The sequence below is a fragment of the Poecile atricapillus genome, chromosome W, assembly GCF_030490865.1.
Source record: "Poecile atricapillus isolate bPoeAtr1 chromosome W, bPoeAtr1.hap1, whole genome shotgun sequence".
In the NCBI taxonomy this organism is placed as follows: Eukaryota; Metazoa; Chordata; class Aves; order Passeriformes; family Paridae; genus Poecile; species Poecile atricapillus.
In genome coordinates this window covers 54578040-54594025 of record NC_081288.1, presented here as the reverse complement: position 1 = coordinate 54594025, position 15986 = coordinate 54578040, and the positions used below count along the sequence as shown (strand labels likewise).

Below are 15986 nucleotides of genomic sequence, written 5' to 3'. Positions count from 1 at the left end.
TAGAATAGAAGTCTGCCATCTATGTGTTTCAATGTCCATGAAAACACCAATCTTTCCTCCTTGTCAGAATATTTATTAAACAGTCTCAAAACATGATCTTAAAGAGAAGTCAAAACAAATCTAAATAAACTACTGTTACAGTGTTCAGATACAGGGGAAGTATTTCAGTATCTTCCTTCCCAGTATTTGGCTGAACTTTAATAATTCAAGAATTATTTTAGATTGTCCCAACTTTGGAACCCAATTTAGAGCAAGAAAAATTGAAGCAAATTGTGTGGTTAGTGTTTAGAAATATGGAACTGTCACTTCTGAATATTGGTTTCTTGTTTGTATTGCACAAAATCTCTTGCCTAAAGGTACAGTGTTAGAATGAATGGCTGTTCTGTGTTTCTCGTTGCTGCTGAGAATGATTAAAATAGTCTGAGCAACTGATGCTGTGCATTTTGTGTACATTATTTTGGTTAGAGAGAGCGATTGTGGCTTCTGGGTGAATAGAGATACACTTATGGGTAGAGAAATAGCAGGCTGCAGCTCTGTGAGTTTGTGACTGTGACATTCTGTTCTGGTTGCAGTTCTGGCCTTTACCTGAGACTCATGAAAAGTTACACAATTGCCCATCTTACAAATTCTTCAATTTAGCTCTAAGATTTAGCTCACTTCTTAATCTGTTAACATACTAATTTTCTGCTCCAGTTGTGAAACCCAAGTGTCATTTAATTGTGAAAACTGGCTATTGTAGATTTTCTGTTCCAGACATCAAGTGCAGTTTCTACAGCTCCTAGATATTACTGTGTCTACATACAGGATGGTTCTTGAAGATTCTTAGGTACTTTTATTCCTTTTTTTTTTTTTCCCCCCCCAGATAGAAAATTAATGAGAAGGAGAGACTCAAAGAAGACTCTAGAAGCCTAGGTGGGTCCTTCCACCTAAAAATGTTAGACTTTTGAGTAAGAGTTAATCTCTTTATCTTTCAGGGGCAGAGACACTTAAGATGATCACAGGATTTACCCCCTGTAAATGGCTGAAACTTTGTACATTAGGAAAAAACTGGTACCATTAGAGATGGCATTGGAAGAGGGATTAATAACGTAACTGTGTGTTCATAGTGATTTGTAAAACCAGACAGCATAAGTCTTTGAATTTCTATACTAAATCCCAGCTTTGTGTCATGAGTATTATTTTCCATGTTACCTGGTATTATGTAAGATCTGTGAATTTTAAAGTTAGGTACTTAATGTTCCACTCCTTTGTTTCCCAAGGAATCTCTTATTTAACACCTTAGTTGGAAGTGATTTATAGGAGGAATAAAAGTTCACACTGCTATTTAATTTTAGTTTTATTATTTTATACTTTTGGATTTACTGTATCTTATATCCTTTCTACCTGTACTGCAGAACTATAGGTGGTATATCTTACATGAAGAGTAATTTAAAAGGCAGCCAAGTAATATAAAAATATCACCTTTTCTCTGATAACTAATGCTCTTTTAAGACCTCTTATTTTAAAAGCACATTTCTGCAGCATGATCAGTTAATAATGAGAACGAATTAGCATAGAGTTTCCAAGACTGGGTTACTCATTTTCTGATATGCAAGAGGCAAGAAGCCTTTGTTAATCTATGGCTTCTTTACAGTCATTTAGAAGGTGGGAACATGGTCAGGATGTCTTTGAACTGTAGCTTTGGAGGACTTTGTATTTTCAACTGTATTTCAGAATACAGTTTCAAAATGGGGCAGTTGCCTTCTGACATATATCTGAATAAAAAGCTTTCTGACATAAAAAATCTTCATAGAACTTCAGGGAATGCAGAGGGATGCAGTGGCAGAATCACCATGAAGAACAGGGAAGTCTTAGGACTGAGAAAGACCAAAGACTAATTGTGGCTTTTTACTTTTCTCTCTCAGGTCATTAAACTTCGAGGCTATGTGAAATTCGTAATTTATTTCCCCTCCACCCTTTGACAATAGTAGAGATTAGCATAGCAATAGTAATGTTGTGTTTTGGGGAAAGCCAGTGCTCTGAAACATGTATGAAAAGGAAAACAGTTTGTATTTTGTGGGAGAATGTGTGACCATCAGTCTGTGAGGCAAATGCTTCCTTTGTTGCAAAATATTATAAATTTGAAAACAAACCCTAGTGGGTCTTTTTTTTTTTTTTTTTTTTTGTACTCTTTCTGACATAACCCTTACTCCTTTCTTTTCGTTGAGCTTATAATAGTCACAGAATTAAGAAGTTAAAGACTGTGGCAAGACGTGGACTATTCAAAGAAGGCCACATCAACTGGTAATTGTGTACACAAAGCCAATTTTTTTTCTCTCTCATATGAAGGAAAAAGCAGAGTAACCAAGGTAGACCTTCAATGCAGAAGTGTAACAGAAGTTGAAGAAGAACAAACTCTTGTGTCATAATAAAAAGGGAGTCACTACATAACCTGACAAACAGCAATTAATAAGCAGTATGCTGAACATTTATTTTAGACATAAATTTGTCCTTTGTGATGCCCAGTGTGGGAGAAAACGTTTTTGAGAGTACCCCCAGGAGAGGAATAAAAAGGTTTTGCCTTTATCTTGCTTCCTCATTTCACATAAGATGTTGGTTCATTGCTCTGTTTTCTGACTGAAGTGCAAACTACCGGGCAGCAAAGCTGCAGGAGTGAGCAGAGGGCAGCAGACCATATTCTCTTACCAGAGAGGTCCATGTTCATCTGTCAGTCATCTGACCAACCATCTCCCATCCTAGTTATTGTAGCTACTTCATAGTGCATGTACCAGCGTGCTCTGCAGAGTGCCCTGTGAAGCCAGCATTCATTGGTCTGAGCAAATTGCTCTGCCTTTGACCACATGTCCTTGACAGAAGCTGGCCAGCCAGAAGGGGCATCTCATAGGTAATATTTTGCTCTCCTGCCAGGTTTTAAGCAGCAGAGCCTTACCACTCGTGGGCTCTTGTTTACAGTCTCACAGCTTATCCTTTTCTTCTTGCTGTCTTTGTTAACAACAGTGTAACACGACCACAGTGACAGAAAAAATGTCACTATAATGCTGGGAAACTCACTGGGTAATGAGTGCTCTCTCTACCACCAAACAGTATCAGCATCTGTGGTTTTCTCATCTCACTGGTTGGTACTCCTGATTATGTCCTCTGATTCAAGGCCTGGAAATTGCTAAAGTGACAAGGAGTTTTTGTAATCTAAGAGCCTTTATAGTGAAGTGTTTCTGTTTGGGAAATTAGATTCTACTTTACTCTGAAAAAAAAATTTAATCTTGTATGTCTGCTGACATTGTATTATATGAGCATTTTATCACACTGTCTCTGCGACTGACTTCTCACAGACTAAATAAACACTATCAAATCTGTGGAAACCAAGCAATAAAAACTTGGAACCAAAAACTTAGGAATAAAGAAACATAAAAAGAATAAAAACTGTTGGGAACATCAACTTTTCTAATATTTAGTATTTCTGTGTAGTCAAAAGTGTTCCACTTTAATATTTTTCAGATAAAATTGGTGAAATAAAAAGTGGTAAGCAGGTTAACCTTTGCAAATATGTTTCTGATTTTTGTCTTGAGTGAAAAGGAATGTCTCTTTACCTTTTTATGATATGAGTAAATAGAAGAAAAATCACCTTTTATATATGACAACATTGAAGAAACAGCTCAGTAGACAGAGTAAATTAATACATAAGTTTGTTTTTGGTCCTCCTAATGTCATGCTTCTTACTAACGGAAAACCACTCCCTTTATTATTTCCTTTGCAGGTACTTGTATGCTCTAGGACAGAAGGTTTGGAAGCGATGGAAAAAACGCTACTTTGTCCTTGTTCAGGTTAGTAGTTAGCCATGAAATGTCAATAAAATAATTCTTGGACTATAAATTATGTATGATTTCTGGAGTAGTTTGTAAATCAGTATCTCCAGGCAACACATGCAGTACTACTCCAAGCTTCTCACAGCACGGAGACATCCAGCTTATTTTTCTTTTTTAACTTATATACCTAATAAACAGAAGTGTTACCAAGTTTTGAACATATATAAATGGGTCCTTACCCTGTGCAGTGTTTCAACTGAAACCTAGAAGTTTCTGGATGAAATTTTTGTGACCTTGTAATAGTCTGTTGACGGCTTTTTACCAGCACTCAATTAAAAATAAAGTAATTTTTCACAAAATGGATTGTACTTAATGTTTAATTTATTCCATCTCAACAAATATTTCCTGCCTTTGAAATTAAAGCAATAATACATTAATAACTTTTTCTGTTTTTTTTTAAATCAGGCTATTTTTTTTCTTCCTTGCAATATTAAATTGTTGTATATATAATTGTTATAGAAAATATGGTGTAGTAGTTGTTTTTGGCCAAAAATAAAAGTACTAGGTTAATATTTTATAAGTTTTTGTCCAATCACAGAATTGTTAGTATTTTCACGTGCTAGTGAACGGTGTTATTGACTTGAGATAAATAGAATTGTAGATTTTGAGTGGTCAAAACAGAGAAATCAATGATTTTAGGGAGTCTTTGGAAAAAAGTCATTGTCTTCTGTTGGTGTTTGTCTTCAGATTACATTTTATGTTCTTCATGTTAAGTTCAGAGAATGTTGTTCTGTCTCCTTTGTTTTATTGATAGAAAACTCTTAAAGTCTGAGTCTCCATAAGTATCATACAAAGGTTAAAGCCTGTTAATGAGGCTTTTCTAAGAAGAAAAATTTCTCAAACTACTTTATAGAAAGCCTGATTATCACTCTGTCAGTCACAATCATCTGGTCTTCTCCTACTCCTAAGTGATTAAAGTCAGTAAAAAAATATTACTGAACAAGTTCTTTAGAATGTTAAAAGCCAAGAGTATTTGAAGGAGATCCTGTAAAGTCTACAGAATTCATTTGGGTTCTGATTTTACCAAGGTCCTTTCTGAAGAGATGAGGACATTTTGTGACTACTAATATTTGTTGGGAAGATCTCTATATAGGATAGCTGTTAAAGCATGGCTGTGAACAGAAAATAATTTCAAGTTGCAAAGGAAAACAGGAAGACTACATGCTCCCTTTTCCTTCATGCTTTTCTTTAACGCTCATCCTACTTGTCACTCCTTTCACAGAAAGAATGAACTTGTTCTTTTCCTCTAAGCCACAGGTGTCATCTGATTTATAAATTATACATCTAAGAGACACATAGTCTTCATGTGTCTGCAATATGGAACAATCATCTGGGAGACCAGTTTATTCCCTGTCAAGTTAATTTTAACTATTTTCTACTCTCTATGCTGAAATTGAAATACTTGAGGAGAATATTACAGGAATTTTCCTACTGTGATGGGATTTAGTCATCTATTTCATTTTAAAACAGCTATCAGTTCGATAAAGCTACATAAGAAATACAGTGTTAAATCAATATTTACTGTCCAGACAGCTCTGGCTCATTTATATAGTCCTGCTGTGATACATTCAATTGCAATAAGCTGAAGCCAATAGATGTGAAATAAGCATTCAGTAATGAACCAGCCTGTTGTATTGATATATTATTGACATATTGACAAGACTTCCTCTATAGATTAACTTTTAGTTTACAGTACTAAAATATCAAGGACATGAAATTCAGTGCTAGGCTACAGAGACTACCAGTATGGTTTACACACACTTGGAAAATTTAACTCAGTTGTGACATTAGATGAATAATGTTGATTTTTTCAGTGTGATGTGAGTAATGTGCACCTTCATTATTGCTGCAGCTATTACAAGTTGTTAGTGGTTTCTGAAAGAACAGCTCAGTGTTACAGAAAGGTTACAGTATCTGGAAATTTTAACCTCTTCATTTTATTTGATTTTTATCCTTTAGTATCCAGGCACTTCTCTAAAAGGTTATTAATTTAAAACCAGAAAAAGACAGAGACGTAACACGGTTGGTAAAAAGCCTCAGCTGGACCTGATGTGTTTTACTTAATTTACTGTCTAGTATGTTCCTCCAGTAATTGGAATGCAGATCCACTTCTGTCATTTTAATTTCACCTGGTCAAATGTTTGAAAAGTCAGTCATTTGTTTCATGGATAATTTTTTTCGAAACACACAAACCACGCAGGCTAATTCTTGCTGCTGAACTCCTGGAGCGGGCTGCCCAGTGATGGCCTGTAGCAGACACCACAGAATCAGCTGCCAGGTGTGCAGTAGCATTTCCTCCCAGCACATTAAACAGTCTTTGTGCCCCGTGGGGACATTCCTCAAAAGTCACAATCACTTTTCTCGACCTGTCTGTCATAAATGCATAGGCTGTTGGGTTTCCCCCTTGTTACAAAACAGGTAGTACAGCTGGTAGTCAGGTGTTTGGACATCTGGAAAATAACAAAATTCAAGTAAATGCAGTTGTATGAAGAGGATTGCCTTTTATTCTGTCAAGATTACCATTCAAGAGGACAAACTGGTTTTGTTTCTCTCTGAGAATGTGTTGTACATAGTCCTGACTTTTTGAGTACTCATTAGTCTAGGAAGTATTTATGCTAATTTGCTGAATTCTCAGGCAAAGCTCCATTTACTACTAATAATACACTTAAACCTAGTCATGGATCTATATTAAAAAGTGTTATTTCAGGCTGTGCTGGTGATTCTCTTTGTAGTAAGTAAGAGCAGCCACTGACGACCATAAAGAAAAGGGTTGAAGAGACTTCAAGTGTAAATAAACGAGGCAAGTTCTGTATTTTGTTGAGACTTTTTTTCCCAAAAAAACTTTTCTGAAATTTTTCTGTTTCTTTGATGAAGAAACTTCAAAATTACTCATTTTCAACAAGTAAGATGAAAGTCAAAAGATCAACAGAACAGTCAATCAAAAGATCAACAAAAAGGTGAAGTCAGCAATCATGACTGATTGTTCCTTTAAATTAAGAGAATGCATTTGCAATATGTTCAATAAAATAAAATTGGCATCATTACAATGTCTGTCTTTTATAGTGGTAAGGATAAAAATGAATAAAGATGCATAACCCGGATCTTGCACAAGTTTATCTTCAAAAACATTCAGTGGTTGAAGAAATCTGAAAAATATGGGCATCCTATGCACTTCCATGATTAGTGTTTGCTAGCTTCCCTTTTGATGGTTCAGACTGCCTATACAGTGTGGTTATGTGGAATTGTTGACATGAAAATGTGAGAGATGAATCTGGGTCCTTGCCAGCTTATTTCATTCAACCAAATGGAATGTATTGAAAAATGTTCTTACTACAGTGCCAAGTATCAAAAATTAAAATTGAAGATTCAGTTTACAAAGAAAAGAAAAGGATGAAGCTGTCATTAAATATAATGCTAACTGCAAAGAATTTAGAGTTGTGTGACTAGCCAGCAGCTCCCTCCATGCTTGTCCTTGTGAGCAGGTATGGCTGTGGGACAATAAGCAGGCACCAAGCAGTGGCAGAGGTGATGCTGCTGCCAGGCCTAGAGCAGAGGGCATGGCTAGGGATGAGCCCCATGGGTTCCCTCCCAAAGGAGACCACCAGCCCCAGCTGTCTCTGTCCACAGCCCAGACTCCCATTTCAATCTCCTGGGGCCATCATCATCCCCAGCCCCACAAATGCCACAGCAGGGCTGGTCTCCAATTCCCCACATCCCAGTCCTTGGCCTGTGCCCAGGGCTGGGGCTGCTTGCCCTGCTCCTAGCTGGACCCTGTCTGCAAGGCCCTTCCCATCAGCCCAGGGATACCTTAAAATATTTAAACCAAAATATAGTTAATTTCTAAAATATACTATGAATGAAAGCAAAACTGTGGGCTCAAGGCACAAATAGTGAGGTGAAACTCTTCTATGCCTGTCATGCTGGAGGATGGGCTGGCTGCTTGTAGTAGTCCCTTTCTGGGCTAAAAATCTGAATTTTGGGGTAGACTAGATTGTTTTTTGTGTTTGTGTATATTTAATGTGGTCTTGGTGTGCCCATTTAAGCAAATGTACCAAATCTGATGTGGAAAGCTGAGACTCAGTTTCAGTTGCCTGACAGTGTCTCTCAAATTCTTATGTCCTGTAAAACTGTCTTTGCTTAACTAAAGAAATAATTAAAACTAGAAGAGCTATGTTTAGTTTCTCTCCCCTGTAGACTCCTGCTGTGGTTCTGGAGACGTCAGTTTAGCATTTGAGGCCCGATGGGCATTTTACAGAGAGAGCTGCTACACCTGTTCCTTTTCCTTGTACAGGCTGTGCCAGGGGATGTTCAGTCACCATGCACTGCATACACGTAGATAGCATAGTCCTGTTTCAAAAAAGCTCCAATACATAAAATAATGAAATATTTTTTGAGCATTATCCAGATAATTATCACAATTCCATCCTTATTTTCAAAAAGCATCAATCTTTTACAAAGAGTAAAGGTTCAGCACCAACAAATATATGAATGAAGCTGAAGTCAGCTGTCCACATTTTACTTCAAAAAACATCATTTCTGAAGGTGTAGCCAAAACAATTAATTTAGGTAAGTTAGCTGAGAAGTCAGCAGTTGAAATAAAAATGATCCATTATATATCAGATGAGCTCCTTACCTATCTAATCTTAGCATAATTTTACAGATAGTTTAAAAAATGTCTGTTGGCTGGGTATCCTACAGTCCTTGGAGATGAGAGTTTCATATACATATATATGTTCCATATACATTCAGCTCCCTTTAGTTTCAAGTGTTCACAGATTCACGTGCTCTTTCTTCTGGTCATCTTCTATAATGCTCCCAGCTCTTCATGTGAAGCTGGGATAACCTTGGTTTTGTTTCAGTGATTGCATTTCTCCTCCCAGATATTACATTTCTTTCTTTATCATTCTTTATCTTTCCAGTCAGCTTTTCCTCACCTATCCTTACCATTTTCTATTCTGTCTACAGAGTCAAAAACCACCTGGTGACAGATTCTCTTCTTATTGCTTTATAAGTTTTTTGATAATTGCACTTGATGATGAGTAACTAATGTTGTCCATGCCAGCTGCAAGCAGCTTGGCCTACACCATACATTATCCAGTGAGCCAAGCAGTGCAGGGGTGGGTCATAACACAGATGTAAAAGGTACAGAAATTAGACTATAAAACCAAACTGAAGGTTCTGATGCTTGCCATCATAAGCTAGAATTGGCTAGATTTTATGTTCCTTTTTCCAGTTTCATGGTAATTGTGTCACTCCTTCTGCAAACAGCACTTTTATACATAAAAGTTCATGTTTTCTGAGTTTCTTGGAATACAATTATTTTTTTCCTCTTACAGTATACTGAGTAATTTGGTCAGTACCACAATAATAAATATCTTCCCTACCAAAATCTAAATGGCTTCTCTTCATTTTTTCATAAAGCACCAACCTAAAATGTATTTCAGGAAACTGCAGAGAGGTGTGCTTATGGTTTGTTTTGTTTGCAGTTTTTTTCCTTAATTTTGGCAGAAAGGGGAAAGCAGGAGAAATTTTACACTATAAATACTTCTGGAAAAGGGAAAAGTAGAAATTAAACTAGCTTTCATTTGTTCAGTGTAAATGAAAGCTAATTTAAACCATGGTACATTTGTTATACAGTTCTGAAATGCAATTCAGTAATTATGAAGTCCTTTCTTTTTCAGGTTAGCCAATACACATTTGCAATGTGCAGTTACAGAGAAAAGAAGTCTGAGCCTCAGGAACTGATGCAACTAGAAGGATACACTGTGGATTACACAGCTCCTCACACAGGTACTTTTCATGATTTTGAAGTAGGATACTGAACCACAATGTATTTGTGTAAAATAGCTGTTTCAATTTGCTCATTTTCATCTAGCAGCAAAAACTCCCAAGGTTCTTCGGTCACTAGAACATTCTGATGTGAAAAATCACGTTTTTAGAAAGAAGCTTGTTGTAAGACTAATGAGAAATAAACTTCACACTAAAGTTTCCTGAAGCATTGTAAGACCACATATAATACAAGGAAAAGTCTAGTAAGTCTTCCCCCTTCCTTTTTTTGATGGTGGTGGAATGTGGCAGTATACTGTGAAGTATATTCATAAATAACTTAGAAACAAAGACAAATTATGCCAATGCCCGTAAAAGACAAGTTACTCATAGTAATCAAAAATAAATTTGGAGGTACGGAAAAATCTCCGCAAGTTAATATAAAAATGGAACAGGGAAATCACATGCAGAGAAAAACAATTCTACCTATGCAGTGGAGGGTTACAAAATTAGGAGACTTCTGAGACATTAAAGATTGATCTTTGAAAATGTTGTGTCAATGTTTAGAGTAATTGAGAAGACAAACAATGCTCAGAAGGAATTTGGAAAACCGAAGCAATTCTGTCATAAAGAAATCCTCAGCACAGCCATGTTGACTGTTGTGTCCTGTTCTGGTTACCTGCTCTCAGAATAAAACACTGCAATGAGGAAAAAGGACTAAGGAAGAGCAGCACTGATAAAGGATATGGAGCTGTCTCTGTTCAATAAGAGATAAAGATGACAGGGATTTCAGCTGGTAACATATTCTTCAGGAAGGAGAATACGTTAAAAAAATGCAAAATAGCATTTGGCAGAGAAAAGATGAATAAGAAATAAGTTGGAGCTGAATTTAAAGTGGAGTCATGTAAATATTTTACCCTGTGATTTCTATATTTATTCTACATATGTTACTTCCGTGTATTCCCATTTGATCATTATAGCTCTCGATTTATCTTATTTCTTTGTCATAAATACCTGTAAAATGTTTTAACACACCCCTCCACACACGCACATACTCGGAGTAAAACCAATAATGTAATAAACATTGATGGTGATTTAGAAGTAACTTGAATTGATCAAGATTACCTTCTTATTTGCTGCTTCAGGTCTTCAGGGTGGTCGAATGTTTTTTAACGCTGTTAAAGAAGGCGATACTGTGATATTTGCCAGTGATGATGAGCAGGATAGAATACTCTGGGTTCAAGCCATGTACAGAGCCACAGGTCAATCTTACAAGCCTGTTCCTGCAAGTCAAGCTCAGAAGATGAATCTTACAGGAGGCAATGCCAACACAGATATATCCCCGCTTTGTAAGTTGGCTTTTCTTTCCTTTTGTGGCTTTGGTTTTGGTTTTGGATGGTAAAATATGTAGCAGCTCCCTCAATGAAGCTTAATTAAGCAGAACTTATTCACTAGGCAAATGTGTCTATCAGTTCATTGTTAGCCAGAAGCTCTTTAACTCAGATTATTATAAACAACAAGGGAAATCCTGACTTGCAGGTCATTATTTTTATTATAATCCATGAAAATACAGCAATTAGCTTCATATTCCTTACAATTGACCTATATATTACCATGGAGATGGTATTTGGTTTGCATTTTATTTTTCATTAGCCAGCCAGTGTAGTGTTGAATAGAAAAGCATCAATCTGTTCTCAGAATTTTTATAGATTCAGGTCAGCTTTATCATACATGGTATGTATTAGTTACCAAAAAATTGCTATGCAGACAGTACATTGTGAGTTGAAAGGCAATTGATGGGCTCCTGGATTCTTTTTGGCACATAGTGTAATATTAAATTATATATAAAAAATTCTTAAATTATTCAGGTTTGAATTTCTCTGAAGCAAGTAGATAAGAAATTGAAGTAGATAGTATATATTAAACATATTTTAAATCTTCATATTATCTCTTTGAAAGTATTCTGTCGTGTAGCTATCTGCACAAAAGAAAGCACGTTTAAATTTTTATTTTTTTTTTTTTTTGATGTTGTGGCTGAGTGCAATCCAAGAAGTTTTTGTAGTAGCCATCAAATTTCTGGAATATTATATGAGTTTTATACAATAATCCTTCTTCATTATCATATAAGCATACATGCATAGGGGTAGAAGGGAGACATATGTTTTAGACTTGGTTTGATGTCTGAAATCTGTAGGAGGTTGACCCAAACCCATTATCCTCTCTCAGTCCAGATATCACTCAGTCTCACAACCTTCTATTCATCCTGTAATGTTATATCAGTTTGCTTTTAGAAAACAGTAAAATGTGCTTGCTAAACTTAGTAATATAAATCTAAAATCCTGAGGAGTTCTCAATGTCATTGAGCTTTTCAATGTTAAGATCATTGAAAAAAGTTTAACTTCACAAAAGCACTGACAACTGTTTTTCATCTGAAACAATTTGGAAGGGAATTAATCTGAACCACTTTGTGTAGTAAACTTTCATTATGGGGCCGTTAAGATTAAGTAGGATGGAAGTAATGTTGCAGAAGTAAAGGTGGGGCAACAGCTGGGAGGTGATTCTGCTCAGCTCCTCCCAATTCCCTGGATTCGTGCTGGGTGGTGGGAGTTCACTGTGTCACTAACGTCCCTACTTCATGTGCATCAATTAGAAAGTACAAAAGTGACCTCTGACAGCAGTAGCCAAAGACTTGCAACTGGTTTTGGACACGGTGTTTACCTGGAAGTAAAAGCAACCAAAAAACTGACCACAGGGCAATGAAAATTATAGAAAGAAGAAGGTACAAAAAGCAATCACAAGTTTGGATATACTGAAATTGTGTTTTCAAAGATAAAATTACTGATAGTGTTAAAGAATTAAACAGAAGGATTGTCACATCTTGATATTATTTTAGACATTATTTTAAAGGGACCACAGTTCTTAGGTGGAAGCCACAGAAAAAGTAAGGATTATTTTAAAGATGTTTTAAGGGAAGCCCAAAAGCCTAAAATATCATGTATTTTTCTGTCATGCTTATGTATCTACTTACACAGTCTCATACAACTGAACTGTATATAAATCAAAAATCCATGTTTAGAGTTATTATTTTCCTTTTGGTTTAATATACTTCAATGTTGATATTTTTTAATAATTCACAAAATAATTAATAACTTTAAATAATTGATAAGTTTCTTTGCAGTAGAATAACTTGTGTAATTTAATTTAATGTGATATTTAGAACCATTGTTTGACTGATTTCTATAATACCCCAGGTCTCTCTACATGAGAAAAATTTTTTGATTTCATCTTTTGCACTTGAGGTAGAAATGGGCATAATCAAATTAATCACTTTTTAAGAAACTTCAGGAACTGGGGTTTTCAGATGTAACCTTACATAATTTTCAAGAATCCTACTTCCTTTAAACGTATACTGTGCTGAATTTCTTGAGGCATAGTTTTACTTCTAAAAACACTCTATAGCTGACCTTTTGTCACATTTAAATAGATTCAGTTTCATGAGAAGTTAATTTTCTTTTCCCCTAGAAAAATGTCTGCATGAAGCTAAGTGTCTTTTATTTCTAATCAAGATATAATAACATGTACTTGAGAGCTGGCATATATTTGAAATGAAATTAATTTCTAATTTTTTTCTTCTTTACTATGGTACATTTTTAGTATTGGGAAATACAGTTTTGACCAGATAATTTGTCAATTACTATTTTTATGATTTTTATTTTCCTATTAATGCATAATTTAAGTATTTCCAGCCAATAGAAGATCACATTATTTTAGTTTCTGCAGTATGTTATGCAGTGTCATCCCCATGTACAGAAATCAGAAAACCAGCTTGGGCTTTGGGAAACAAATGTCAGTTAATGGCATTCAAACCTTGAAAGTCTGTCCCCATTTTCTTTATCCTCTAAGATGAAAAATCAACCCACCCTTGATAAAATGTTCAAAAAGAATTTTCAATAACTTGGAGAAAATGAAATATCTTTAAACTTCAGGATGTAGAAAAAAGTCAGCTTGAGGAGAAATATTTCAATGTTTTTCTGTATTGTGTTTATAAAATACCTTCTTTCATCCTGAAATTTTCTTGATAGTTATGAAAAGCATCTGAAAGTGGTATTTAACAGAATCAAACTACTGTTGTACCTGTCCAACTTCTAAAATGTATACTAGTCCTTTTTTTCATCTCTAAGTAACTTGGTATTGCAGTTTTGTGGTATTAGGTGACTCCAAAGCAAAAGTGAGGACAGGCTAATGTAAGCAATGATCAAGAAGAGGAGACTGACCTTCAGTTCCACTGTTCTGCATAAGCATGTTGAATGAAAGAACAAAGTCTTTAAGGATTCATGATTGTATAATAGCCAGAAGTTTCCCAAGGACATTAATGTTTCAGGGAAAGCACCAATGAAAAATAGATTAATTTGAATCACATAAAGGTTCAGGAAGTGATCCCTTTCTTAATGAGCAATGTATTAGGAGATATATTCATGCAATTGAAAAGGCTGCTGGAGTGCCTAGCGCTGCTAATAACTTGTTCATAACACAGGAGTTAAAAGCAGCATATGAGGGGATTGTCATATTTTAATGAAGAAACACAAAGCCAAACGTCATTCTGAAACCACACCCTCATGAGTTCAGACACAATCTCTTTCAATTAATTACATTTTTAGAAACAAACAAATAAAAGACATTTTTTCATTTGACATAGTTTTCTTGGCAGGTTTTGCAGCTTTACCTTTTGCACCAAAGCACCATTCCCTTTTGCCATTTGGAAGACTAGAGGAACTCCACCCTCTCTGCATGTTTCTCCATTCCCTATTAATGTCCATTTCCTTCTGGCCTCCAACAATCCCTGTCCCCCTTTTAGAAAGAAAATGTTTACACCAGCCTCCACCACCTTAGGCAGACAGAAAGTCATTTGTGTGCTCTATTCTGTACTAGTCAGGAACATGTAAAAACTATCTACAGTCCGCTTCAAATCTGCCCTTCAACAAAGTACTGGCAATCAGTCCGTGTGGTATCCTCAGCCCGACAGTCAGGCCATATGGGCCAGCTGCTTTCTCATTCTCTGCCACTTTCTCTGAAGAAGTTATTTCATGGCATGGTACCTAAATTATAAAGTTCTGGGGTCACAGATTGGCTCTTTGGCCTGTGTAGCACTTTGGAGTCCTGGTCAACGATCAGAAGTCAAAATGTTCCCAGTGTAAGCTGTCACCATCTGTCTGGAGTGGCACTTGAAGGAATGTAATGCATGTCTTACCACTGTCTTTTCCGAACGGTTCCAGCCCCTTCTGGAACAGAGTCATAGTTCTTACCCTGCTAGTCTTAGTCTTTTAAATCTTTTTAATCCCTACAATATTAGATTGCTTGCCTCTACTGTCTCTTCTTTCCAGCCTGCCTGAGCTAGTTCAAATTGCTTTCACGACACTTAAAATCAAGCAGAGATGTTACTGAGAGCCACAAAAAGGAGGAGGTCACCACTCAGCAAGGCCAGTAACTGTAGTTCCTAGCACAGGGTGGATAATGCAGGAAATGTGTATTGGCTTATGGGCTGGAACGGGGCAGAGATCTTGCGTAGGGATGCTAGAACCACTTGAGAATGTGCCATAAACATGAAATTCTTAATTCAGTCAACTCTGTATGAGCTGAGTCACTGAGGACGTGATGATTTTAATAGCCTTTGCAGCTGGACTAAAATTTAAAGTTTCTTGCAAAGGTGGCAAAAGGCAGAATGCTATTCTGCCCAAATGAATATCTTTGTCTAAAAGAACACCCAAAGAATGTGCTAAATATCCTGCAATAGCTTTTTTAGTTTTTAACATTGTTTGAAAATATATTTATTTGTCCTATCTTGATCCAGAGAAAACCCAAAAAAACAAGATAGTTTCCAACAGATGAAGTACACGGCCTGAAACAGTGTGACATGGAAATAGCAGCCAATGATTTCGAGTTAAAGGCAACATAGAAAGCATGGCAACAAATTTGATTAGGAAGGGAAGAAAAGCTAATTGTGAAAAAGCAAAAGAAATACTACTGCTTCAAAGCTCTCCCCAAATATTTTCCCAATATTTTCCAAGATTGAGGAAGTGTAGAGAAAAATAGATTTGTATTTTTTTCTTAACTATATGACAATATAACACCTTATATGCCTTTTGCATTTGCATGTTGTTTGAACAGGACACCTAAAGGTCATTTATGTAAGAATTTGAAAAAAGAAATCACTTTAACAATTTTTAAAAGTATTGTCTTGAATAATTGTTTTAGTCACAGTCATATACCATGTATGAATTCCTCATGGGCTTTGATCAAGTTCTTAATTTTTTTTAATTACTTTTCATTTCAAAATATTTACCAGTTATCTTTTATGTA

General features: G+C 35.9%; 1 protein-coding gene across 4 annotated transcripts in view; it reads left to right on the top strand.

Annotated features, from left to right (window-relative positions):
- LOC131592057 (calcium-dependent secretion activator 2-like) overlaps window positions 1–15986 on the top strand; it is a 283092-nt gene that overhangs the window by 171215 nt on the left and 95891 nt on the right. For all 4 annotated transcript variants that reach the window (XM_058863314.1, XM_058863313.1, XM_058863312.1 and 1 more), the window contains exons 9-11: window positions 3755–3821; window positions 9545–9653; window positions 10775–10978. In XM_058863314.1, the coding sequence (XP_058719297.1) occupies window positions 3755–3821; window positions 9545–9653; window positions 10775–10978 (380 nt within the window). The remainder of the gene's footprint in view (window positions 1–3754; window positions 3822–9544; window positions 9654–10774; window positions 10979–15986) is intronic.